This window comes from Protopterus annectens, chromosome 1.part0, assembly GCF_019279795.1.
Source record: "Protopterus annectens isolate FY-2018-M chromosome 1.part0, PAN1.0, whole genome shotgun sequence".
In the NCBI taxonomy this organism is placed as follows: Eukaryota; Metazoa; Chordata; order Ceratodontiformes; family Protopteridae; genus Protopterus; species Protopterus annectens.
Window position 1 is genome coordinate 934612557 of NC_056725.1, and position 26805 is coordinate 934639361.

Sequence of the window (26805 nt, forward strand, 5' to 3'; positions counted from 1 at the left end):
GGTGGCTATGCAGAAAAACTTAGCAAATAAACAGAGGAAAAATACTTAAAGTCTCAAAAGTGGCTCCTTTCTTCTCTCAGCGTTTTCTCCTCTTGGTGGGTGCTTCACCAACAGCCAACAAGCCTGAAAAGACGCCAAAACCACGAGGCAACCAGGTTTCAAGAGAGGAAGATGAAGGAGTTTTGGAATTGACCCATCTGTCCTTTAAGATATACCTGAAACTGGTGAATATCCAGCTATCACACAAGATCAAGTCCTAAAAGTTCTTTCAAAACCTAAAAATACTGCATCAGTGGGTCCTGACAATATGACTGGATGCATTTTAAATAGCATGAAGCACAATTTAGCCACACCCCTAACAACACTGTTCAATTTCATCCTCCATACAGGTTTTGCAGCAAATAAATGGAGAACTGCTGCAGTCATCCCCTACATAAGGGAGGACTTTCCACAGACCCAGACAATTACAGAGCCATAAGTCTGACCAGCCTCATATGCAAAGCCATAGAAAGACTTATGGAATTAAGCACTCAGGACATAGGAAACTCCAAGGTCACCAAAGCAGTGGATGAAGTCAAAATGGTACACACCACATACCACAACATGGCCAAAGCTTTTGACATAATTACCCAGTCAGACATAGTAGAAAAGCTACATAAACTGAGAACAAACCCCTAAGTCAACCACTGGATTGCCAACTGGCTCACAGATAGAATACAGATAATCAAAATAGGAGAAGTTACCTCCACAAAGAGACCAGTCACAAGTGAAGTCCCCCAGCATTCTGTGCTGGGACCTCCCCTGTTTGGCATCTACTTTTATGAAGTAAAAGCAAATACCAAAGGGCTGACTATGTTTGCAAATGACTGAAAGCTGGGAGCAGTCATTGAATCCCCAAAAGACTCAGAGCCATCTTGAAGGAAGCTTTGTCTACAATAAATAACTGATGTCAAAATCATGATCTGAAACTAAATGATAAAAAAAAAAAAAAATGATTGTTTTCTTTGAGAAGTCATCTACATAACTTTTGACCAGCCTGTTTCTATTGTTAGACTAAAATACCAAGCAAATTGACCCACTATGTCTTAATATTTATTTTTAACGCTTTCTTCCCCAACAATCATAGGACTTCTTCAGAACATTCACATTCAATGCTAAATCCATTTGAATACATACAAATTCTTATCACATGACTTACTGCATCCAATAACAATGAGCATATACTTAAAACATATTCAAAATAATAACAGCCAAGATACAATTCATATAAAATATACTATAAACTTTAAATATTCTTAGTATTTAATATATATTAATATATCAATTTATCTCTGGTGCGCTTTTAATTTTAAAAGACATGATATGGACAATAAATTGTTTAGACCTGGTGGTGCAGCAGCATTAAGATTAAGCTACCATTGTAACTCCCTCTTTTCTAGTAGCAAACTCTGTGGTCCACCCCCCGGATTATAAACTACCTTCTGTAATACAAAGAATAAAAAATCATGTGTGGGAAATAAACTAATATGGTTATATAGTGCATTAGCATTTCTGGATTATAAGCTACCTTCTCTAATACAAAGAATAAAAAATCATGTGTGAAAAATAAACTAATATGGTTATATAGTGCATTAGCATTTCTGGATTATAAGCTACCTTCTCTAATACAAAGAATAAAAAATCATGTGTGAAAAATAAACTGATATGGTTATATAGTGCATTAGCACTTAGCACATCTTTTCTTCTTTATGTCATACACATGTTCATAAATTCTCTCTTTTATTTTTCTGTCCAGCTTCCTTATGTAAAAGTCAAAACATTCTTCACATAAAGCTATACAAACTACACCTTGAGCTTCACAGCCAAACTTTTCTGTAATCGTAATAGTCTGCTGTTGGACAGTAACAGACTCTCCTACATACATATAGTTATAATAATTACAATGGCCATATTTAGACACAATAAATGAAGTATTATTTTTATTTTCTCTAATGTTTTTAAAAATATTTTTAAAGCATTTCCACTTCTTGTAAGTAATTTGAGGTTTATTACCTAGTTTATTAACTAAATTAATACTAGTAGTGACCAAATTCCAACTTTTATTAATAATTTCACCTATCATTTCACTGTCCAAGGAATAGGTTATGACAAAAGTTGTATCAAAAGTCTTAACTTGTTCTGTCATTTGGTTCTGGGTCCATTTGCTTGGTGTTTTATTTTACTGGTTACATTTTCAGCTTTTTGCTTATATATTTCTATTGTTTTAAGAAAGTCCTTCTATATTGCACAGCTTATAAACAAAGGGATTGTGTCTGGATCTGGGGATGTCATTGCCCCCCTTTATTTATTCTCATTAGGCCAGTCATTGAATATAATGACCCCCTTTGGCATGCATCTATCCACACACATGTAACAACTGGAATGCCCACAGAGATATCTTACTAAAAAGATATAAGGCCTAGAAAATATGCCCTATATGGTCTGACTCAAAGCCCTGTTACTATACTCAGTATCATACAGATTGTTAAGAGATGACGTGTAAGGCATACAAAGCATCCTCTTACCCATGGCATCAGAAATTCTTGGTCTATCGATGTCATCTTCTTCTGCAACGTCAACAGAAAGGATTGGAGGGGTAGGTATATTTCACAGAGGATACCACTGCTATAGAATAGACACCCCATCCCCGTAAAACAAAATGTCTGTGTCCATATTCAAGGGCAGCTTGGATCTCTGGATAAGAAACAGAAAATGTACCCTAGGACTTTCCCCTGTGATATTAATGGACAGAGGCAGCTCCTAAATGCTTTATCCCATGCATGGGTCCCCTCAGATTCTTAGTGGTATGACTCCGCTATTCTTATTAGGGGTAATTTATAATCATCGACCATGGGATAGGTAAGGCCAATCTATAACCAAACAGGATAGGCTATTTCAAACACAAAAAGAGAAATTTGCTAGGCTTAAATTGGCCTGCAAGGGCAGCTAGCCTCGTACTTAACTATGAATCTACAGTTCTATTATGTATGATGAAGTAAGTTGAATACCTGAAGCCTCACCTGCTATGTTTTAACAAAATACAATTATGTTCACTTTTTATGTTTCTACTAGGCTAAGTATGCTTTGTGTTGTTATTGCAGTAAATATTATTTCAGCAATATGCTGGTAGACAGAGCTAGTACCACAAGGCATCTTAACTTATCCTAATTCAAAAAAATATTGCACTTATCTGGAGTGCATATCTGAACTATCCCAGTAGGTTGATAGTGACCAAACTGAATTTACCAAAGCAGAAAAAAATGTATTTACTTTGAATGTCATGGACACGCTTAGAAATACATTACAAATGAACAAATGAATGTTTACTGTCCCTACTTCTCTGAGCAATGCTGAAGAAGGAGGAGTATTATCTGACACTGGTATACAGGCCTAAAAACATGACAAATGATATAATTCTGACTGAGAACTTTGACAGTCATTTGTTTGTTTCTTTGTTTATTTACATTTGTTAATCAGGTAATCGAGCTGGTCTGCACACAATTTTCAGTCATGAGCCGGGCTTTGGAAGAGCAGACAGCAATTACAAATAAAAAAATTACAGAAAATCTGTCAGAAGTATATTTATAGACAGCTTACAACATTATGCTCATATTTACAATGCATAAATATATGCAATAAGTGAATAACTTATTTTGACAAGGAACCGATGCTGTTTGCAAAGTATATTTACACAGGGCTCAGTTTTAAATTCATCACTTGCCATCTTAGCTCTTTTTTACACTAAATTCATAGTTCAACAGCTTCTTTACATTTCCAGAGTCATAGCATAATATGCAGATAGTTTAAGCCTTTATCCTTTATCATGAAAGCAATCACATTCTGTTTCCTTTTATAGGTGATTGTTTATTACAGTCGCAAATGTTACCAATTCATGTTGCTGTGTGAATTCCTTTGGTAAAGTGTTCTACATTGTTGGACCTAGACTAGAAAAGTCACTATCACTAATAACTGATTCAAAGGGATGTCTAACAAGGATTAGGGTATATTCTGGGGTGCTTTTTAATTAACAGCTTTGTTATTTAAAGGGGAGAGCTTCCATTTTGGGGGAAGCAATAACCAACTTTTAGGATGTTGAAGAGAGCTCATAGCAGCAATGATGCCCTTGCAGGAAATGACAGACATTTTGGCCCCCTTCAGGGTGTCATGGTTGTGTTCTTGTGGCTCTGCCAACAAAATAGATCTGCAGATCTGGTTCTCAACTATTTGTCCTTCACTGTCTTGTACACTAGATGACGACACAGTAACGGCAGATCACATTCTAATTTTTTGAATTAGTACATTTTAAGCTAAACATAGCTTCAGCTGAGACAGCACTTTGGAAATTATGTCATTAGACAAGAGCAGGCTTTTGAACTGTCCGTAATCTGGGACAATTCCTATTTTTGGAGGTATGTCCATATTTTCAGGCTTGACTTACTCCATCACATTATTTTCTGAATCCCCTTCATCACTTGCGATTTTTGAAGCTGTCTATTACACACTAGATGACCAACGTACTTGTGACAGCAATAATATAAAAAAACAGGATGCACGTCTTACTGCTCCCATTTATGGAAGCAAAAATAAATGACCTTGTGAGGCAGAATTTTGTGATGCAGTTCATAAGATATACAGATTTTACACTAACTCTTGTTAATGTGTTTATATTTTTCCCATAATTTTTGTCATTCACTGTTTCTGAGTAGTATCCCACATGTCTACTGTAGGAAGAGTAAAATGCTATTTTGTATTCAAATGTTATGCTAGTTAGATGCCCAGGTTTTTAAATGGATGGCTTCTGTAATGTATTCAGCACTACAGCTGCTCTTTACTCAGCTTCAGATTACACAAACAGCAATTTAAATGAAGGTCACATGACAGCAGGTGTCTCCTTGGATGTGACTAAGGCGTTTGAGACAGTAATCCATTCTCTTCTATGCAATAAACACAGAAACTAATCTTGAAAACACAATCTAATGGTTCCATGACTAACTAAAGGATAGTACACTTTAAATATATGCTAATGATACTTTTTCCAATAAATTTATTCTCCATGCAAGTGTTCCACAAGGCTCAGTTTTGCCCTCCCCCCTTATAGTCTCCCTGTTTACTAATGATCTCACTTTTCACTTCCCCAAACTCAACTTTGTAATGTATGCAGGTGGCATCCCTTTACTAGACTCACATGAATCATTTAGCTGCCTTAATTCCAACCTATACAGCAATTTCTCTGAGCTATTTAATTGGGCATTGAATGGTTGCACGTTGAAAGGTATTACCAAGAGTAAAGACAAACTATTTCTGTTCTGTAACACTGGGGATGATAATGTTATTGTCTTTAAGAAGTAGGAGACGTAGTTTATCAAGCTTGTGTGGTATAGAAAATAGCATAACCCTGGTTTTCTTAAGGTTTCTCACTCATTTACTTTTCAATGCCCACTTCTGCATCCATGATCGGGAACATATTTTAATTAATTCGGCAACCATGCCCAGCCAAACTCTTAAATAAATAAGAAGCTTTCTTATTTCTGCAGGGTTGCCCTGTAATCTGGTGGTTTATTCCCGCATCTGAATACTAGAACAAAACAATAAAAACTAAGAGTAGTTAGCAAATATACTTCATGCTAATGATGTTGACTTAGAATACCAGCAATAGGCAAATATCTACTTTTTTTTACAATTAAAGACATGTTTGACAGAAACAGCAATACTTTAGAGGGCAATCATTTAGATCAAGGTCTTACAGGAGCGAATATTATCTGTAGTAGAGGGGTCTAACTTTAAGAGTAAAAATACTTTTATTCACTCACACTCACACACACACACACACACACACACACACACACACACACACACACACACACACACACACACACACACACACAGCAAACAAACCCTTGTTTATACCTCCTGTTCCAGAAAAGAGAAAGCATCTTCTTCTGCTGATTTTCAGTTTTCCCTCTTCAAAGTGAAAAGGTCAGGAAAATAAAAGGAAGAATACCCTCATTCACCAAGAACTGGTACACAATTTCCATAAATGGGTATATAAGGGTATCTTGTTAAAAATTAAACAAACATGCATTATACCCTTTTCTCTGGCGCACCATCCTCCAAAGCAAACTTCAAGTTCAAACTGGCCACATCTACTGAAGACAATCATAAGGCTTTCTTCACATATGTCCGCAAGCTCAAGAGAAGCACCCAGATCTGCTCAGAACTAGTGGTCAAGGACACCATGTACACAAACCATGTAGATATAGCTAACCTGATAGCAGACAGGTTCAGTGAAAACTTCACTCCTCTGCCCCCCATCAGTAAAACAGAACATCCCCAGTACCTGCCCCCTCCCCTTATCTCTAGGGAGCAGGTCATCACTGCCCTCTCAAAGGCAAAAAATACATCTTCCATGGGACCGATACATCCAAAGCTGCATCTTACATCAACTCAGGCAGGAACTTACAGCACCATTAGGCACCCTATTCAACCAAAGCCTGAGTACTGGCTTCATCCCAGCCGAGTGGAGGACAGCTACTCTCATCCATTTGCACAAAGGTGGAGCGTCCACCAATCTAGGAAATGATAGACCCATCAGCCTAACTAGCCTGAACAAGGCCATGGAATGGATTATCATAGACGTCATTAACAAGGACATTGGCAGCCTCCAGACACTTCATCCCAGACAGTTTGGTTTTGTCAAGGGGAAGTCATGCCTGTTAAATTTGGTCAACTTCTTTGAGACAGTCCCTGAGGCCATAGATGAGGGGAAGATGGTGCACACCACCTACCTTAACATGGCCAAGGCCTTCGATACTATTCCCAACTCAGGTATTATAAATAAACTCTCTCAACTAGGCATCAATCCATATGTTACCAGATGGGAAGCAAAATGGCTTACTGATAGAACCCACCTAGTCAAAATAGGGGAAGCCACCTCAAGTAGTAGACCTGTAACAAGCTGTGTACCCCAGGGATCGGTCTTGGAGCCTCTACAGTTTGGGATATACTTCTCAGAGGTGCAGGCCAAATCTAGTGGGCTATGGCTGACCAAGTTTGCAGATGACTGCAAGCTGGGTGCTGTCATCAATTCCCCTAGTGATGTGGATATCCTCCAAGAGGGTCTCACCCAAACAAATGATGGGTGCCAGAAACATGACCTCAAACTAAATGCCAAAGAATGCATCATCATCCTTTCTGGGGAGAATGATGTCCCCACAAATAATCACATTAATAATAAGGCACTAAGCACACAAACAGTCGTGAGGGACTTGGGAACCCAGGGTGATAGCGAAAACCCAGGGTGATAGCAAACTGACTTATGCCCACCTCATTAGTAAGGGTATCTCATCCAGGGACAAGATGGTCATAACATCCCTGTATTCTTCCTTCATAAGACCGATTATTGAATACAATGCCCCTTTCAGCATGGACCTCACAAAGCACATGCAGCAGCTGGAGAGACCACAGAGATTCCTCACTAAGAGAATCCAGGGCCTCAAACATCTACCCTACACAGATAGGCTAAAAGCCCTGTCCCTCTACTTAGTCTCCTACAGACTCCTCAGAGGTGACCTCTGTTTGGCATACAAAGCAATCTTAGACCCTGCCCTGATGGGACTGCTGCATATCCGCAAGTCAAGCTCCACTCAAGTAACCTGCACATGAGATCTCAACCTGGTCTGTGACATCAGTAGGACTTGTTGGCAAGACAGATTTGTGTCCCAGAGACTCCCCCTTTTGTGGAATAGACTCCCTCTCCACATAAAGCAAAGTACCTCATTAAACCTTTTTAAGCACAACCTGGATAACTGGATGGGGAACAGAAAATACACCCCTGAGATTCCACCTATGTCCCTGCTGGACAGGGGCATAGGTTATTGACCTGTTAGAACATGGGCTAAATTCTTGGCTAGGCTTGTAAGGGCCTCAGAGCCAATAGCCTAGTAACATCCTATGATCATGATTGTGTCAATAGTCTAATGGTTCAGGGCAAAGGGTCTTTTATACAAGAAATAACAATCCTGCTGCAGTAAAACAATGTGGAGACTTGCAGAGATTGGTAGAAGAAATACTTTATTCAAACCAAACAGTTAAGCACTTTCATCCTATTTTTTACAAGGACTTCATCAGAACTCTGTCTCCACATCATTTTACTCCAACAGGATTGTTATTTTATGGTTTGTTCAGCCTTTCTGTGGTTTTCCTGGTTTATGTTTTGTCTTTTATACAAGAATTTGCAAAAGGAGGCAATAGAAAAGGTGCATTCTCTTTACAAGGGCAGACGTTATTCTAGAAAAGTTATTGTTCAAAAAGGCTGGTGAAAAAAGGAAAACTGCAGACCTTTTTGCTTTTAACAAGCATCAAAAATTTCTAAACTTTAAGTTGGCAACCTTCCAAACTTTTTCAGAGAGGTTGAATGATGACTTTAGATCTGAAAAAGGCATATTTTCATGTTGTTAATTAGAGTCTTCTTGGGATGCTTTTCAAGTTTCGAGTGGGACAAGGAAATCTTCAGTTTGCTGCCTGTTTACTTTTGGTTTACTTATTGCCCCCAGCGTATATCCAAGCTGTCTCATTATTGCCATGGCAGTCTTTAAATTGGGGCTTTCAATTTAATTCTACCTAGCCAATTGTCTCTTTTATATACAGCTTCATGATCGCTAACTTATTGTGAGACTGATGATTCTTTCATCAGCAGCTCACAAACATGAATTGTTTTCCTTCCAAGCTGGTATGACTTTGGGTGTGACTATATTTAATGTGGAAGTGCAGATGGTGTTGATTTTTGCTCCCTCATATCACTCAGGATTCTATTTTAAAATTTTAGTTTTCTTCTTTCATGTATGTGAGTTGTTCAAGAAACAGACTTCACATTCCATGTCTTTCAGGAGCACCATTTAAAAGGACTAACTTTAGTAATTTTATTTCTAAAATCCCTAATATCAGCTTCCATTAGCTTCCAGGAAGTAAAATTAAAACTCAGACTCAGTGCCTTTTTTTCTTGTTACCTTGTTGAATTGAGTTCAGGAAATGATTTTCCTGGCTCGGAAGAATATTTGATATATAGTCATTGTCTTACAGTTTGCGACTAAGCAACCTTCCTTTGTCTGCATGGGTGTTTTTCAGAATCCTGCACCAACTTTCTGCCAGTATGCTGATGGTTCAAATTTCCAGGCCATGCACCAGAAAACAAAAATGTATATATATATATATTTTTTTTGCTTAAGGAATCTTAGGGATCATGCCACAAATTCATGAGAAATTATCTTTCTCTTGATTATGACACCGAAAGAGCACAACCTTGACAGTGAAAAAAATATAAAAATCAAAGCAGGAAAGCCACCTTATCCCTGTTTTCTAACCCAGGCCTTGAGAACGATGCACCAGGTACAGTTTGGGGAGCATACATGGGCAGTTTAACTGTCCAAGGGCTGTAGCCTTCTGCCTTATACATCAGCATGAACAGGATCATCTTCATTTCTATGCAAGAGAGCTTGAAGCTTTTTGTCAAAATATGGTTGGAGGGTTTTTGTGAGCTCAGAATAGTAAATTTACTAGACACACAGCCCATTTTCAGTGGCATCCAAGAACACTGTCAAGTGACTTGTTCAGAGAAACACAGTAGATAAGTGGAAGGTATGAGAATCTAACCCTGAACTGCTACATTGTCTAGGTCCAGCAGCACATTGTCTTAAGCCCCTGCACCAAACTGCCAAGCAAAACATTTGCTTATAGAACGTCTGACATCATCATCTTCTTTCGGCTGTTCCCGTTAGGGGTCGCCACAGCAGATCACCTGTTTTCATTTCTTCCTGTCCTCTGCATCTTGCTCTGTCACACCAACCACCTGCATGCCCTCTCTCACCACATTCATAAACCTTATCTTAGGCCTTCCTCTTTTCCTGTTACCTGGTAGCTTCATCCTTAGCATCTTTTTCCCAATATACTCAGCATCCCTCCTCAGCACATGTCCAAACCAATGTAATCGTGCCTCTCTGGCTTCGTCTCCAAACCTTCCAACCTGGGCTGACTCTCTAATATACTTATTCCTAATCTTGTCCACCCTCATCACACCCAGTGCCAATCTTAGCATCTTTAATTCTGCCACATCCAACTCAAACTCCTGCCTTTTTGTCAATGCCACTGTCTCCAACCCATATAACAAACCTGGTCTCACTACCCTCTTGTAGACCTTCCCTTTCACTCTTACAGGTACTCGTCTGTCACAAATCACTCCTGACACTCTTCTCCACCCACTCCATCCTGCCTGCACTCTCTTCTTCACCTCTCTTCCACACTCACCGTTACTCTGAACAATTGACCCCAAGTATTTAAACTCATCCACCTTCGCCACCTCTACTCCTTGCATCCTCACCATTCATCTATCCTCCCTCTCATTCACACACATATATTCTGCCTTAGTCCTGCAGATCTTCATTCCTCTTCTCTCTAGAGCATATCTCTATCTCTCTAGGGTCTGCTCCACCTGTTCCCTACTCTCACTACAGATCACAATGTCATCTGCAAACATCATAGTCCACGGGGACTCCTGTCTGATCTCGTCTGTCAACCTGTCCATCACCATTGCAAATAAGAAAGGGCTCAGAGCTGATCCTTGATGTAACCCCACCTCCACCTTAAATGCATTCATCACTCCCACCGCAGACCTCACCGCTGTCACACTACCCTCATACATATCCTGTACCACTCTTACATACTTTTCTGACACTCCTGACTTCCTCATACAATACCACAACTCCTCTCTAGGCACCCTGTCATATGCTTTCTCTAAGTCTACAAAAACACAATGCAACTCCTTCTGACCTTCTCTGTACCTCTCCATCAACACTCTCAGAGCAAAGATCGCATCTGTAGTGTTCTTTCCTGGCATGAATCCATACTGCTGATCACTAATCATCACGTCCCTTCTTAACCTAGCTTCCACTACTCTTTCCCATAACTTCGTCTGACATAAACACAGTAAAAGAAAGCCCTGTGTAACTTAATACCGACCAAAAAGTGACAATCAGCATGCAGACGTTTGGTATAGCCTAGTTTTGTGGCAGCAGGTTCTACTTTTTCTTCCTTCCATGCATGGCCTATATGTTTTTCTTAATGTTGTACAGATATTACAAAAAAGCAAAAAAAAACTAAGCAGCTGGAAACTGAATATGACACACTAGAAAACAATTGACTTCTTTTGTAAATCCAACAATATTCATTGAAGGCATTGTATGCCGAGAGAGGAAGCAGTAAAACTACTTTCTTGGGGATTACTGGACTGTCGTATTTGTTCATCTTTTTTCATTTTGGTGTTGTTCCCAACAATGTTTTACCCCTGCAATTGACTTTGCTTATTGTTTCAAATTACTTGTCTCACCTTGCAAGTTTTGGTTTATTTACTCTTCTATTGTAGTGAATTTGTCTGCATTCTCAGTTTACCTTTTCCAGGCATATTGCTTTAAATTCGTTACCTACTTTAAGTTGTTCTTGAGTAAGCTTTATATATGGGTCCTCATAGGGTTCTATTCCCAGTATGTGATCGGAATTCTATTCTACAAACTTTGTCTAAACTACATCAGACTGTTCCTGTGCACTTTCCTTCCTGGAAAATACATTTGCTGACACCTATCATTTCCACAAGAAATGTTTTATTTAAAAACATTGAAGTGCAATGGACATTTTACTGTTTTTCATAAAGATGGAGTTTCTTGGGCAGCTAATATTTCCCTTATGCGTGGCATCGTGTTGACTGTTGCACTTTAAAAAGATCAATTTTTTTGTTCTTCTCAACATATATAAGATATTTACATGACCTAGATCTCAGAGACAGATTTTGTTTCATTGTTCATACTAGAGTATCCTTTTAGAGGAGTTGCTACGGGAAACACTGAGAAGCTACAGTTTGGACTTCACACCTTTACTAAATGTCGAATATTGAATGGTCCACTGAAGATTTTCTATCAAAAGCCAACAAAATTAAAATTAATTAATTAATTAATTAATTAATTAATTAACAACTTAAAGTTGCTGAAAATCATATGCATTAAAATCTTTATCTGTGAAAGCAAACAAGTAGTGAATATAGGAACACAGATAAAACAACTGGAAACGGGATCTTTAGAGAAGGGTAAGAGTAAATTACATAGAACATTCACAAGCCCTTGTTAAAAATACAAACACTAAAACACATAAAAGCTACCTGTAAGCTCCCAAATTAAAGAACTATTAAATATTTAACATGGGGCAAGACATAGCCCAAGTGGAGGCTATGCTTTGCAGATACCAAATATGACAATGAGTTCTGAGGTTTTAGCATACTGATAAAGGGATATTTCCCTCAATGGTGCAGCCAACTTATCATGAGTTACAGATACCCAACACAATTAATATACACTAATGTAAAGATTGTTTACTGTACACAGTAAAGTCTCCTTTCTTTTGACCAATTCAGACTTGTTAACTCTGTTCATTAATAAAAAAGTGTCAAACGCCTTCCGATCACTGGTGGGTTTTGTAATGCAGCATTCGATTCCATGACCAGTAACAGAAGCACAGTTTTCTGCAGTGTTGGTGACCACATCCTTGAGTTCAGCCCAAAGAAAAGTGAAGTTTCGCACCTGTTGTAATGTGCTAGTGGGTGCTTTCATCACACATCGCAAAGAAAAGTGAAGTTCTGCACCTGCTATAATGTGCTAGTGGGTACTTTCATCACATGTCCCAAAGAAAAGTGAAGTTGTGCACCTGTTGTAATGTGCTAGTGAGTACTTCCATCACATGTCCCAAATAAAAGTGAAGTTCTGCACCTGCTATAATGTGCTAGTGGGTGCTTTCATCACACGTCCCAAAGGAAAGTGAAGTTCTGCACCTGCTATAATGTGCTAGTGGGTACTTTCATCACATGTCCCAAAGAAAAGTGAAGTTGTGCACCTGTTGTAATGTGCTAGTGAGTACTTCCATCACATGTCCCAAATAAAAGTGAAGTTCTGCACCTGCTATAATGTGCTAGTGGGTGCTTTCATCACACGTCCCAAAGGAAAGTGAAGTTCTGCACCTGTTGTAATGTGCTAGTGGGTGCTTTCATCATACCCGCAGTAGTTCATAACTTGGTATCCTCCTCAGATGTGGGGACTGAGACCAACAAAGTGTTCGATATAACAGAATCAGCTGTGAGAGGAGTTCAACATAACAGCAGACAGTCAACATCATTTTCTCTGTTCAGGACTAACAAGCACCATCTACATCTTTCTGTCTTATAATCTGACTTTACGTTTAGCTTTGTATATAGCTAAATTTACAGTCTGGGCTCATCTGGTGGTAACTGGAGATCTGGTGTATATCTAGATGATTATGCACATGGTTTGCCAGGTCATGGGTTTTGAGAAAGTTTCCACATGTGACAATTAGAAATTGCCATGTTATTTAATCATTCTTACAGCCTGAAGAGTTACAGTTGCCACAGCCTTTGCAAAAAGCTTATATAGGAGCACGGGTAGTTTGCTGTTTATTCACTAGCTTAATTATTTTATCAGCCACTGTTTGGATGTTTTCCTACAGAATTGTTGAAAATGATTACGAACTTCACTTCCTATCATGCTTTGATACTGGCTTAGGCTCCAAAACTAAAGCTTATACTCAGTGCAGCTGACCCAAGTAGTGTGGCAGAAAAGTTATGTACTTTACTTAACATAAGAGTAGATGTTTGAATCAATCACTGTTGCAGTAGTCATAGCATACAGGATGTATATAATCCTGCTACATTTACTGCGCATCTGCACAGTCTACAAAACCTCAGGCTCCTTCCTCTCATGCCATAAATCCAGCCATAGTATAAGAAGGTGTGCAAGTATAAGACAGATGTACAGACATGCCAAAACTGAAAGCTTCCTTGCCCATAATAGGCAGGCTAAAGCTACAGCTCTGAGTAAAGTCATGTCAGAAAAGAAAAAAGAGTAAAGGATACCCAAATCCAGCTAGGGAAAGAAATACAGATGTGGCTTGAGGAAGGGTGCCAGTACTGCAGCAGTTACAAATCTGAATGTCCACTGTAATACTCAGTGAAGTACATAACTGTATTAGATTCCTAACTAGATCACTGTTGTAGCAGAGACTTATGGAATAACTGAGAAACCTCAGTAAGAATGGGTGGATGGAGAAAGTCCAGAGTCCAGGATTCTCCAAAGAACAGCCCTGACTAAAATCTGCTCTGGCTCTGGAAATAGAATCTAGCTTGTAATGCTTAGTGAAAGTATGAACTAAGGACATAGTTGCTGAATAATAAATAATTTCCATTTGGTAGCAGGTTTTCTTATGTCCTTCAATATCTGTTGAGTGTACTCAGAAAAAAGTGTCTGAAAGGGATCAAAAACCTATCACACATACAGTTAGATGCTGCGGACAATCAGAGCGCCCTTGTCTTGTGTCAGCAAGTCTACTCTGTGAGGAAGCTTTTGGCAAATGACCCTGACCAGTTGGATGAGAAGGTATATCCTGTGTTTTTTTAGGCTAGGAGGTAGTCATCAGTAATATCACTGCTAAGCCCTTTCTGATCTACTAAAGGGATGTGGAAATCACAGGAGGGGGGGTGGCACAATCCTGTTATTTAAGCTTTGTAATTTTATAAGAACAATATTTAAAATCTGTTCCTGTTTTTGAGCCTTTGTTCTCCATTTATTTCAGGTACAGGGTATTGAAAATGCATCTACTTTCCGGGCCTTAATGCAAAGTTTCACGGAGCAGAAAAGTTTCAGCTGTATATTTAGAATGGAGACAGACATATCTGTGGAGTTCCTCACTGGTGAACTATTTGTAGGAAGACCTCTTGATGTAGCATCCACTCATGAAGGTCTTTGTTGGATCTGCTCAAAGAGTGTGTTATTGTGTTCTGCTCTAATGGGGTGTAAGTAGTTAATCAAAAAAATTGTGCTAAAATATTATGTCTCAGAAAAATGTGGCCAGCCTGCAAAGAAATTAATATCTTCTTTTTCCTAGATGTTTATGAATCACATCCAAATGATTTTTGTCTGTCTGCACAAAGAGGATTTTTGATACCAAAGTTGATTTAGAGCTTTGAGAGCATCTATCACAGCATTTCCCACAGTCATTATTTCCTTCAGGTGGCTCTGTGATTCACAGATTCCATGCACCTTGGCGCCCTGAGTAACAAAGTACCAGGCAAAGTCTGAGGCATCTATGGCCGCTGTGTCAGAGGGGTTATAAGGAGAGAAAGGGACACTTTGATTATATGGGTCCTCATTGTCCCACCAAGGTTCTTTCTTCACAAATTTAACAACTAGAATTGGAAAGGAAAGAGGATGACAATTTGGGACCCAAATTAATTTGAGAAACCATTGAATCTTACTTATGTGAAGTCTGACAGGTGGAAACAGAGGACTAAAGGAGGCAATGATGGTGCAAAAGTTTTATTTTATGAGGTAGATACTTGGGAACCATCAGCTTTATTTTTGGTGTCATCTTGCCATTTCTGTTTAGATTGTTATCTCACAGTTTTGTGGTGACCTGACATCAAAGGTTTTCCTTAAATTTCCCTGGATTAAAAGGATAATTCCAATGAAATCTGAAAACAGGAGATATGAATAATTGCTTAATCTCCTGAATAACTTTACCTCCCTCTTCTAGCTTTTTGTGAAATTTGTCAGAGGAATTACTAAGTAAAATGTCCTTAAGTAGTGTGGCAGGTAACAGGTGGGCTTTGACATCCTCTGAAAATATACTAAAAAAAAAATAAAATAAAAAACTGCAAAACATAACTTTAACAAGAATTGTTGTTTAACATATTGAGCTCTTTTGTCCTTACTATGCACCAAACTTCTTCAGAACAGTTTATAAAAGTAATTTGCAGTCATTAAATAAATCAAGCATTTCACGTGCATACAATGGACAAATCGGGTATCAAATACTACATCAAAACACCACATATTGTAGTGGTTTTAAGAAGTGTGTGTGTGTGTGTGTGTGTGTGTGTGTGTGTGTGTGTGTGTGTGTGTGTGTGTGTGCGTGCGTGTTGGAAAAGGTTTCAGTAATTGAAAGAGGAAGGTGCTGGAAAGACAGGCTAGAGTACAGAAAACTATTCTGGAAACTGTTATTCAGTTCTTCCCAAGTATTAGGGCTTAATGACACCATTTCAGTTAACAGTGGTTTATGCTTTAGGGCTGTAAAATTATGAGCAAGTTTTTTTATAATTTATATTTTTGTGACATTTTTATATATCCACAATTAGATGCATACATACATACACACACACACACACACACACACACACACACACACACACACACACACACACACACACACACACACACACACACACACACACACACGTATTAGGCAAGTAATAATGTCTAACAGGATGTGTGTTACTGTGTAAATAATGCCCACCCAGGGGAGTTATACCTCTATACCCCTGGAAGGGCATTATTTACACAGTAGCACACACCCTGGAGGGCATTATGGCACTTAGAGAATGGGCTATCTATAAAATTGTTGTGTTTTACTTATTTTTTTAATTATATTATTTTTTTTAATTTTTTTGATGCAAAATAGTTACTCCGCCTAATGTTTCAAAGTTGCTATAATATGTGTAAGTGGTATTGGAGGAAGCATTTTACATCCAAGGTATAACATTTAAAAACATATCTATATACTTCTCTATTTTTTGCCCCTTACTCCTAAAATGTGTGGTTTGTTGCCAGTCATCGGGGACTGAGGTCAATAAACAATGACATACATTTGACTTTCAGACTTTATTTCCTTCAGAAAGTTCATGTTAACACAAATCCTGTTATTTAAGCTTTGTAATTTTATAAGAACAGCATTTAAAATCTATATGAGAGAAAACACTATACCGGGTACCACACAATAACGTCTTTATTTAAACAAAGTAAAAAGGAGAGGTGAGCGCTTTCGCAACCTTCGTTGCTTCATCAGACAAAGAATTAACTGTTCAACTGCTTGTTTTATATCACTCTCAGTCAAAAAAATTTTTTCCAATTAGTGACATCATACAACTTTTGAAAATTTAAAGGCATATATGACAAGAATATTTTAAAAATACGCATATAAAATATATATACACAAAAATGTAAAGTATGCTCATATTTATGCATATCTAATTTAAAACAGTTAAATAATCTCATTAAAAATGCATATATATAAAATGCATATAAATAAAAATGCGTAGTATATTCATATTTATGCATATCTAATTTAAAACAATTAAATAATCTCATAAAAATGCATATATGTAATATATATATAAAATGCATAATACAAAATATATAATAAAAGAAATATATGTACATATATATATTTATTTTATGCAAAAAATTAATTGTGTTGAAGGCATCTAGCTTTAAGAAATGGAACCAGTGATGTACAACCATTTAAGCCTGGATATCTATCAGCATTGAGCTTGATTATCCATCTTTGTTCTCGGCACTCTGTAAAATTTTCTATATCTCCTCCCCTTCAGCTTTTATGGTATAAACGTTTTGTGGATGATGTTTTTTTATTATGGAAAGGCAATATATCTGAGCTTATATTATTTATTAACTATTTGCATACAACTACTGATTTTCTGAGATTCACATACAAATTTTCTACATCTGAGATTGATTTCTTAGATGTACATATAATCAAATCAGAGTTGACAGGTTTTACCAGCAAAATTTTTCATAAACCCACGAAGAAAAATACATACCTGCACAAAACCAGTATGCATCCTAGACACATTCCAAGAAATGTGCTCAAGGGGCAGGTATACAGAACATTAAGATTACACAACAATGATAATGATGCAGTACTAGCTTTGAATAAATTGAAAACTGATTTTTAAGAAGAGGATATCATATGGATGAAATAGATAGAACTATTTCTGATGCTTGGACACTCAGGGACTCTAAATGTAAAGCATACTTTCAATCTTCTAATTCTATTACGTCAGATAGCAGTAATTTGAGAAATAATACACAAAATAATAGCATTAGAGCAGTTTTTCAGTATGCTAGTAATGTTAATCAGTATACTAATATTATTAAACAACATTGGCACATTTTACATGAGATTCCTTGTTTACATTCTTTCATTGGTAATGCACCTAGTTTCAGTTTCAGAAATAATCTAACATTAAAACAACAATTGTGTAATAAAGACGTCAAAAAAACTACCTATAATTCTAGATGCAAAGGTACTTTTCCTTGTAGGTCTTGTACTGCTTGTACACATATTCATAGTACTACACCATATATTCATCCTGTTAGAAATTTTACACTATACTCTCATTCATATGCAGACTGTAAAACCACAGATGTTATTTATTTTTGTTTCTGCCAAATATGTCATGCCTTCTATATAGGAAAAACAAATAGAAACTTAAAGGATAGAATATTGGAAGACATAAGAGACATCAGAAATAACAAAACTACTAGTGCGCTTGCTCAACATGTTTTAAACACTGACCCTTCACACTCTTTCAAGTTCTTTGTTTTACAACATATACATAGAAATGTGAGGGGAGGAGATATAGAAAATTTTACAGAGAGCCGAGAACAAAGATGGATTATCAAGCTCAATGCTGATAGATATCCAGGCTTAAATGGTTGTACATCACTGGTTCCATTTCTTAAAGCTAGACACCTTCAACACAATTAATTTTTTGCATAAAATAAATATATATATGTACATATATTTCTTTTATTATATATTTTGTATTATGCATTTGTTATATATATTACATATATGCATTTTTATGAGATTATTTAATTGTTTTAAATTAGATATGCATAAATATGAATATACTATGCATTTTTATTTATATGCATTTTATATATATGCATTTTTAATGAGATTATTTAACTGTTTTAAATTAGATATGCATAAATATGAGCATACTTTACATTTTTGTGTATATATATTTTATATGCGTATTTTTAAAATATTCTTGTCATATATGCCTTTAAATTTTCAAAAGTTGTATGATGTCACTAATTGGAAAAAATTTTTTTGACTGAGAGTGATATAAAACAAGCAGTTGAACAGTTAATTCTTTGTCTGATGAAGCAACGAAGGTTGCGAAAGCACTCACCTCTCCTTTTTACTTTGTTTAAATATAGAAGTTATTGTGTGGTACCCGGTATAGTGTTTTTTCTTATATACTTCTCTTTTTATATATTGGGTTTTACCTGTAAGCCGTTTTGCTTTTCGTTTATTAGCATTTAAAATCTGTTCCTGTTTTTGAGCCTTTGTTCCCCATTTATTTCAGGCTATATCCAGATTTCTTGAGCTACGAGCTCAAGAGGTATGCAAACCTCTTCAATGCTGCTGCCACGGGTCGATTGATCTCACTCTCTCGCTGATACACACAGGCACTTGCACTTCATAAAATGCATGCTAACACAAACTATTATTCAAACAACCGTGATTTTTATAACTGCAATATTTAAAATATGTTCACATTTTGAGCCTTTGTTCCCCCTTTATTTTAGGCTTTATCCAGATATCTTAAGCTAATAGGTTGAGGGGTATGTAAGCCTTAATCGCTTTCACTCTTCAGTCTCTCTCTCTCACTCACACACACCTCGTTTTCATGCATGCAAGCATGCATACACTCACACACAGACAAAAATATAAACATAGACACATGCACACACAGACAGCAACATAAACACACACACACACACACACACACACACACACACACACACACACACACACACACACACACACACACACACTTTTTTCAGTTTCATTTAGTTTTTACACTTGTTAAACAGCAAAAGTGCTGCTTAGACAGTGTAAAATAACTGTTCAATCGATCTTGCTCTCAGTCACATACATGCATGCACTCACACACAAAGACATAAACAGACACATGCACTTTTTTCTTTTTGTGGTGGTGCTGCGGTAGCGTTGTCGCCTCACAGTTAGACGTTGCCCATTCGATTCTCAGTTTGAGCATCTTCTGTGTAGCGACATGCATGAATGGGCATTCCTTTGTTGAAGGTTATGCATTAGGCCCGGCAAGCCAGTACGTAAAAATCTACTGCCAATCATTAGCAGACCGGAGTTCCGCTGTGGCGACCCCTAACTGGGAAAAGCCAAAAGACACAAAATTTTACAACCGCTAAACAGCAAAAGTGCTGCTTAGTGAGTGTAACATAATGGCAGCTATTAAATTATTTTCCATCTGAGCTCCACGGCAGCTTGATATGCTGCCATGAAGTGGCAAACTTGTTTTTCAGCATGTATTACCTGCAGATTAACACCCTGCTGCAGAATGTTTATTCTCCAATCAGGGTGCCAATCTACATGTCCCCCTTTCTCTGAAATTATGTAGCAACCTGACTGTGGAAGATTATGTACTATACAATGACTGGCCATTAACATTATAAAATGAGCACACTGATTGGCCAGCCCAACCAGCGTGCCCGTTGAGAATATACAATGGAAAAAGGTCCGGTCAACCAAACTTTTTTCTGTTGATATATTCTTTAATTTTAAGGATTTTTTCAAAAGAAAAAAAAAAGCTGGGCAACAGAGATCTTTTCTCCATTGCTTACTTTCCCGAGCACTGATGTACTGGCTATGTGTGGGAATGCAAGTTCCAAATGCATGCGCAGTACATCAGATAGGGCAAGGAGGAGATAGCCAGAGGCGGAAGGACAGCATGGCGCCATTATACAAGGACATTGTTTAAGAAAAGTAAGTATTTTTTTTTCTTAAATAATGTCATTGTATAATAGCAATATCCCACTTCTGTGTGTGGGTAATGCTGGATTTACCCATGTTTGTCTTTGTTTAGTCATTCGGGCTTTGCCCACGTGACCAAACCACACCAATCATGGGTAAATCCAGCATTACCCACACCTAGGGGTGGGTTATTGCCTAAATAACCTAATTGTTGTGTTTTGATATGGTATTTGGTACCTGATTTGTCCATTTCATGCATGTGATGTGCTTGATTTATTTAACTGCTGCAAAGGACTGTCAGAAACTGTTCTGAAGAAGTTTGGTGCATAGTACGAATGAAAGCGCTCAATATATTAAATTATAATTCTTGTTATGGTTATGTTTTGCGTTTTTTTGGGGTTTTTTTTTTTTTTTTAGTGTATTTCTTTTTATTCTCTGGAAATGTTTAAAGTCTAGTCCAGGCAAGTGTTCTCATCACTGTGAGTAGTAGTAGCCATGGAAGCAGCAATTACTCATCTTAGTCACTGCTTCTGTCTTGTAGTCCATAATGAGAAAAAAAATAATACAGTTTTTTATTGGGAGGATTAGAATTATGCCCTGATGCACTATTCATCTAGATCACAACTGGTTGCAGCCTGCTCATTCTGGCTGCAAAATTTGGAACAAAGTTTTCCTCAATAGCCACAAATGGAAAGTTTGAAGAAAAGAAGCATTTTAATAATAAACTGTGAATGCTTTTCTCAAGTTATACCTGCCACATTATCGTATATAGCTTCTTTCTGTCTAAAAATCCAGATGTCAGAATTGGTTCTAATAAAACTTTAGGTTTACTTGATTTTTAAGATTTCTGTTGGAATCTTAGTTTATTCTTGTTTGGATCCAGCAAGCAAACTATGCATTTTATAGCATATTGGTGGCTGTGATTAGTTCAGTTACAATTTACTAATTGCTGAGCAATCACAACTAGCAAACTCAGGATACATCAGCAAGGCAAGATATTTTTGCAGGCAAAGAGAGCAGTTGGTTCTACAGGCTTTAAGCATTGTGCATGCTGCAGTAAGGTAACTGCAAGTACATTAAATAGGCAACTACCAAATGTCTTTTCCAGCTCCTGGGCTTTCTAGTTCATTGTCTCATAGGGTTCAAAAGTCACAATGTCCCCTGAAAAACAGACAGAAGGACAGAGAACCATCAGTGCAGTACCTACTGCTTTCTTTGTCCCTGAAGTATCCTCTAGTTATGGACAATGATCACCTATTAGAGGTGCTGAATTTTTTATAAACTCCTAGTAATATGACTTTGGCATGTCTAATTTTGCTGATTATAAACTCCTAATAATATTACTTTAAAATGCCTAATTTTGCTGAAGAGGAAGATGTCTGATATACTGAGGGGTATTTACCTTGTGGAAAGAATTTTCTTTTCCTCAAACACTGCAAATACCTTAAAGGATACAATCCTTTTGATTTCAGTCCCATCTACTGCAATGACAGTTGTGCAGCAATAACCCATTTATCATCTGTTTGCTGGGTAAGTCTTTTGCACTGGTCCTAGAAAAATAGTATAGTTCAATGCATTCCATTTTGTGGACTGGACTGCATGTTATTCTCTCTCTCTCTCTCTCTCTCTCTCTCTCTCTCTCTCTCTCTCTCTCTCACCCTTCTAAATGTAAGAACACTAGTCCATCTACCTGCTTAACTGAATAAATTACTGAAAACCTCAACAAGGTATCAGAGAGAGAGAGAGAGAGAGAGTCTCCTAGTTCCGCTAGCTAGAGTGATTTTATTTGGACTAATACTTTATACCCTGTTTTTTGTTAGTCCTGTCACCTTCTGAGTCACAGGTGGGATACCAGACTTCACTTGAACCCTCTGGATTACCTCTGTTTTCTCTTCTAAATATAGATAATCTAAGAAAATTAACATTTTAATGGTGAAGCAATGTTCATTATACAATGAAAACTTCTTAACATTCAAAGACATGTTGTGATTATGTGAGGTATTACCAGCTATGCCAGGAGAAGAGAGCAGTAGATGTGTAACATATGAAAGCACAGCTAGCAGGAATTTTGTAAAGAATTGTATGTCATTTGTATATGAAACTGATTTGTACAGGTTTTGTGTTGAAAATGTACTTCTAAAGTTGTTTGTTTTAAAAAATGTATCAACAGTGGGTCCTGCTGGACAGAAAAGAAATATGCATGTAGCAAATGATTAAATGTATGCATTTAACTGTTGAAATAATATATTGTAACAGAGGATACGGGAAGAGAAGAGGTTAATCTCAATCCACCTGACTTTGTAAAATATTTTAAATTAAATTACTGGGCCTAGGCCATAAAGATGTTGTCTCACAGTTCTTGAATGAAGCCAGAGATGCAATGTCTGAAAGAAGCATGGTTTGTTAGTATCTGTAGGAAGAACAGAAGGATTAAATTGCTTTACAGCTTCCAGATGCTGCAATAAATTTTAGCAAAGCTCAAAATAGGTATGGTAACACATATGTGCTAAATCCTGGCAGTTTGTAGTGATGGCAGTAGTGTCAGAAACAGAGTCAGATGATCAGATGTGATGTCATTTTATAACCAACTCTGAAATAATATTTAGATAATACAGAGAGAAGTCTTTCAGTAACTTAGCAGTTTGTTTTTGTAACCTGATAAGGAAGGACCCCTCACCTACTTCATCTTTCCTTGCTCTAGTAATTGAACCAGGGAATTGTAATTCTTTGGATCAGTCAGGAAAATATAGTGAGATTAGTTGAATACTGTGTGAATTTATTAATCTGTGTTATTTTAATATTTCCTGTATCTGAAACTCTGTTGTTTATTGTAAATAGATATGTCATAATTTCATGTTATTTTATTATTTATTATTAAATATATTTAAACTTTTCATTGTGGCTGGCCCTTTAGTGAACATTTTAACTGTTGAGAGTACTCATATCCATTTGGTGACTCTGTGGCCACACCTGAAAACCTTACTGTATAGGCCAAACACTATCATTTGTATTAATATTAATTTCACTTATATAATTGGGTACCCTTGTAAGAACCTTAGAGTAGATGGCTTTGGAGTGTCTGGTGGCAGTAACTACCTTATAGTCTGGACAGAAGGGGGCATAGCTAATAAATATGTGCCAGCCTTTCCCAGGTGTGTGTGTGTGTGTGTGTGTGTGTGTGTGTGTGTGTGTGTGTGTGTGAATCAAATCTCAAAGAGTATGTGTGTCAGCTACTTGGAGCAAGGACAAGAAGCACTGGTTTCACAGAGAGGGTGCTAGAGAACTTGGCTTGGACACTCGGCTGAGGATTCAACTCTACAGCTATGCCAGTGGAGAGTATTACTGAACACCTGGAGAGACAGAGAGAGAAATCCAGACCCTGGACTGAGTGTGTTCCCTGTGTGCTCTTAAGGGAAATTGTGCTTGATGTTGAGAGCTGCATCTGGAAATACTGCGTGCATCTAATTTTGTTCCAAGTAAACGTCCCTCTCTAGTGTTTAGAAGTTAGTGCTATGAATGTTGAAAACATATCCAGTTTCAAATCGGCAATTTAACATAAACCTATTGCTTCCAGTATGGAATCCATGGCTCCTACTGTTGTCATTGATCATAATATTACTGGTGCCAGACCGAAAACTAATTTAAAGCCATCCACATTTTTTTATCAGTTACTTGCTCCCTTACAGATGTGCCCAGACAGATCTACCAGCAGGGGGTGTATAAAAAGGAAACATTCCATAGAATGACAGTCACACACAAGGAGGATGTGTCATTAGTTGATTTAGTGGTCAATATCTCTGAAAATCTGTTACAACTGGCTAAATGCTTAATATTAAATAAGGGCCTTTCATTTATTCCATCAGCCTCTTATTAAGTAAGTGACACTTTAATAGATCTAAGGATGTTTGCACACAATGTTAATCTTAAAATGTTTTTTGTAGATTGCTCCATACCTGCTGAATCAGAGCTTCATTGTAAAAAACCTAGATTGTTTGTACCCCTCTGCACCGAATGTTGAGCTATTTGTGCAGACATGTAAGAATGAGATTTGTGAATATTTAATTGCACCACATGGCAAATGCTTTTATAACTTAAGTACTGATGAAGATAACCATGCCATTTGTATTAAACCCGCCGATAAAGGCGATGCTATAGTGGTTATAAACAGATTGTACTACCATCAAAGTATGATGAATATGTTAAGGGATGATAAGACCTTTGTTAAGATTACTAGATCTAGAGTCCAACAGACAATACAAATGTGCATGATGTTTTATATGATTTGCTGTTGACTGATTTAGTAGATAAAAACTTATATGACTTTTTATATGTTCAACATCCTATCCTGCCCAAAATTAAGGGGTTACCCAAGATACATAAGACCCCCCTCAACCCCTCCCTTGAGACCCATCGTTGCAGGAGCTGGATGGGTCACTGAACCATCATCAATTTATATTGAACATAAGTTGAAACCTGTACTTGCTAATTCAAATACTATTTTAAATGATACATTACATTTCTTGCGTGACTTATATGACTATATGGGTACTGTTGATGACTTGAATAGCTGTTTCTTTGTGACTTTGGATGTACAGAATTTGTTTACAGCTATTCCCAATGATTATGGAATAGAAATGGTGAGACACGTACTAACTAATCAGACTGATTACTCACAGAATATTGTTTTGATGATTTGTACACTAGATTTGATTCTTGAAAATAATTTGTTTGTATATGAAGATGATATTTATTTGCAGCACTGGGGGGGGGGCATGGGCACTCCTTGTGCACATTCATATGCTAATGTTGTCATGAGTGGCTGGGATGAGAAGTTTGTCTTGAGAGCTGAATATTATTGTGATAACATTAGATTTTATCATTGTTTTGCTGACAATGTGTTTATGTTATGGGCAGGTACTAATATTAGATTTTATCATTGTTTTGCTGACAACGTGTTTAAGTTATGGGCAGGTACATCAGAGGATCTTTTCGCTTTTATTTCATGTTTGCAAACTATGACTACTTTCTTGAAATTCACTGTATCTAACGACAGCATAGATTTTTTTACATGTACATTTATGTATGGATGGTATTAAGACCTCTCGATACCATAAAAGCTGCTGGAGAAACAGTCTATCGGTTCGAGAAAGTATGCACCATCTATATCTATATCCCAATATAGTCAGGAGTCAGTTTTTGACAGCCTTCAGGCTTTGCATGGTTTTGTTGAGTTTTGTGTCACACTGAATTCACTAACTGAACAATTCTTACGTGGTTATGACACACACACACCTTTTGGAAAAAGAGAAAGAAGAAGTATTGAGAAGAAGGGGAACTACTGGTAGACCGTTCTTCTCTTCAGGTGATGGGTATCACCAATCTAGAAGTACTGCACGTAGAAGTGATACATCTAAAGTCAGGTTTGCTATTAAATTTACTAATGATGTTGGCCCTGTATGCAATACCATTCATACATACTGGAAGATCTTAACAATGGACTATAAAATAGCAGACATTGTTCCTCTTTAAGAATAGTTTGAATTTAAAGAGGAAGTTATGTGATTTGAATAGTAAACCCTTGAATTTGAAATATTATATTAAAGTGGGCACTTTTACATGTCATTTCTGTAAAGTGTGTTACACCATATCTAAGCAACAGTTTTTTCAACATCCTGTCTACAATTATGTGTTGAAACCTAAGCAATATGTTGATTGTAATACTGAGAATGTGGTTTATTTGGGCACCTGTAATTCCTGCATATGTTTCTATGTAAGTAAAACAAGCAAAATGCTGAAGGATAGAATAATGAGACATATATATGATTTACAAACTCAAATCCTAGAAATGCCCTAGCTAGACCTGCAATGGAAAAAGGGGGCATACTTTTTCCTTTAAAGCATTGAACTGTATTAGAATGAACAGTAGAGGGGATGATGTGATTAATTTAACAGAGTTAGCTGAAATGCGATGGATACTTAGATTACTAGCTGATAATTCTCCAGGCTCGAATGGATGTTTACCTTTAAGGCCAACATTGAAAGGGAGGCCTTAGTTACCATTAT

The 26805-nt window shown here is 37.2% G+C and overlaps 1 protein-coding gene across 1 annotated transcript in view; it reads right to left on the reverse strand.

The window, feature by feature from the left end:
- The window catches only part of LOC122798509, a 133334-nt gene extending 111080 nt beyond the window's left edge, over positions 1-22254 (reverse strand). The window contains exons 1-3 of the mRNA XM_044067563.1: positions 22145-22254; positions 15663-15769; positions 15183-15328 (exon numbers count right to left, since the gene is read on the reverse strand). Coding sequence (XP_043923498.1) covers positions 15183-15328; positions 15663-15769; positions 22145-22254 — 363 coding nt within the window. The remainder of the gene's footprint in view (positions 1-15182; positions 15329-15662; positions 15770-22144) is intronic.
- Positions 22255-26805: the final 4551 nt, after the last annotated feature.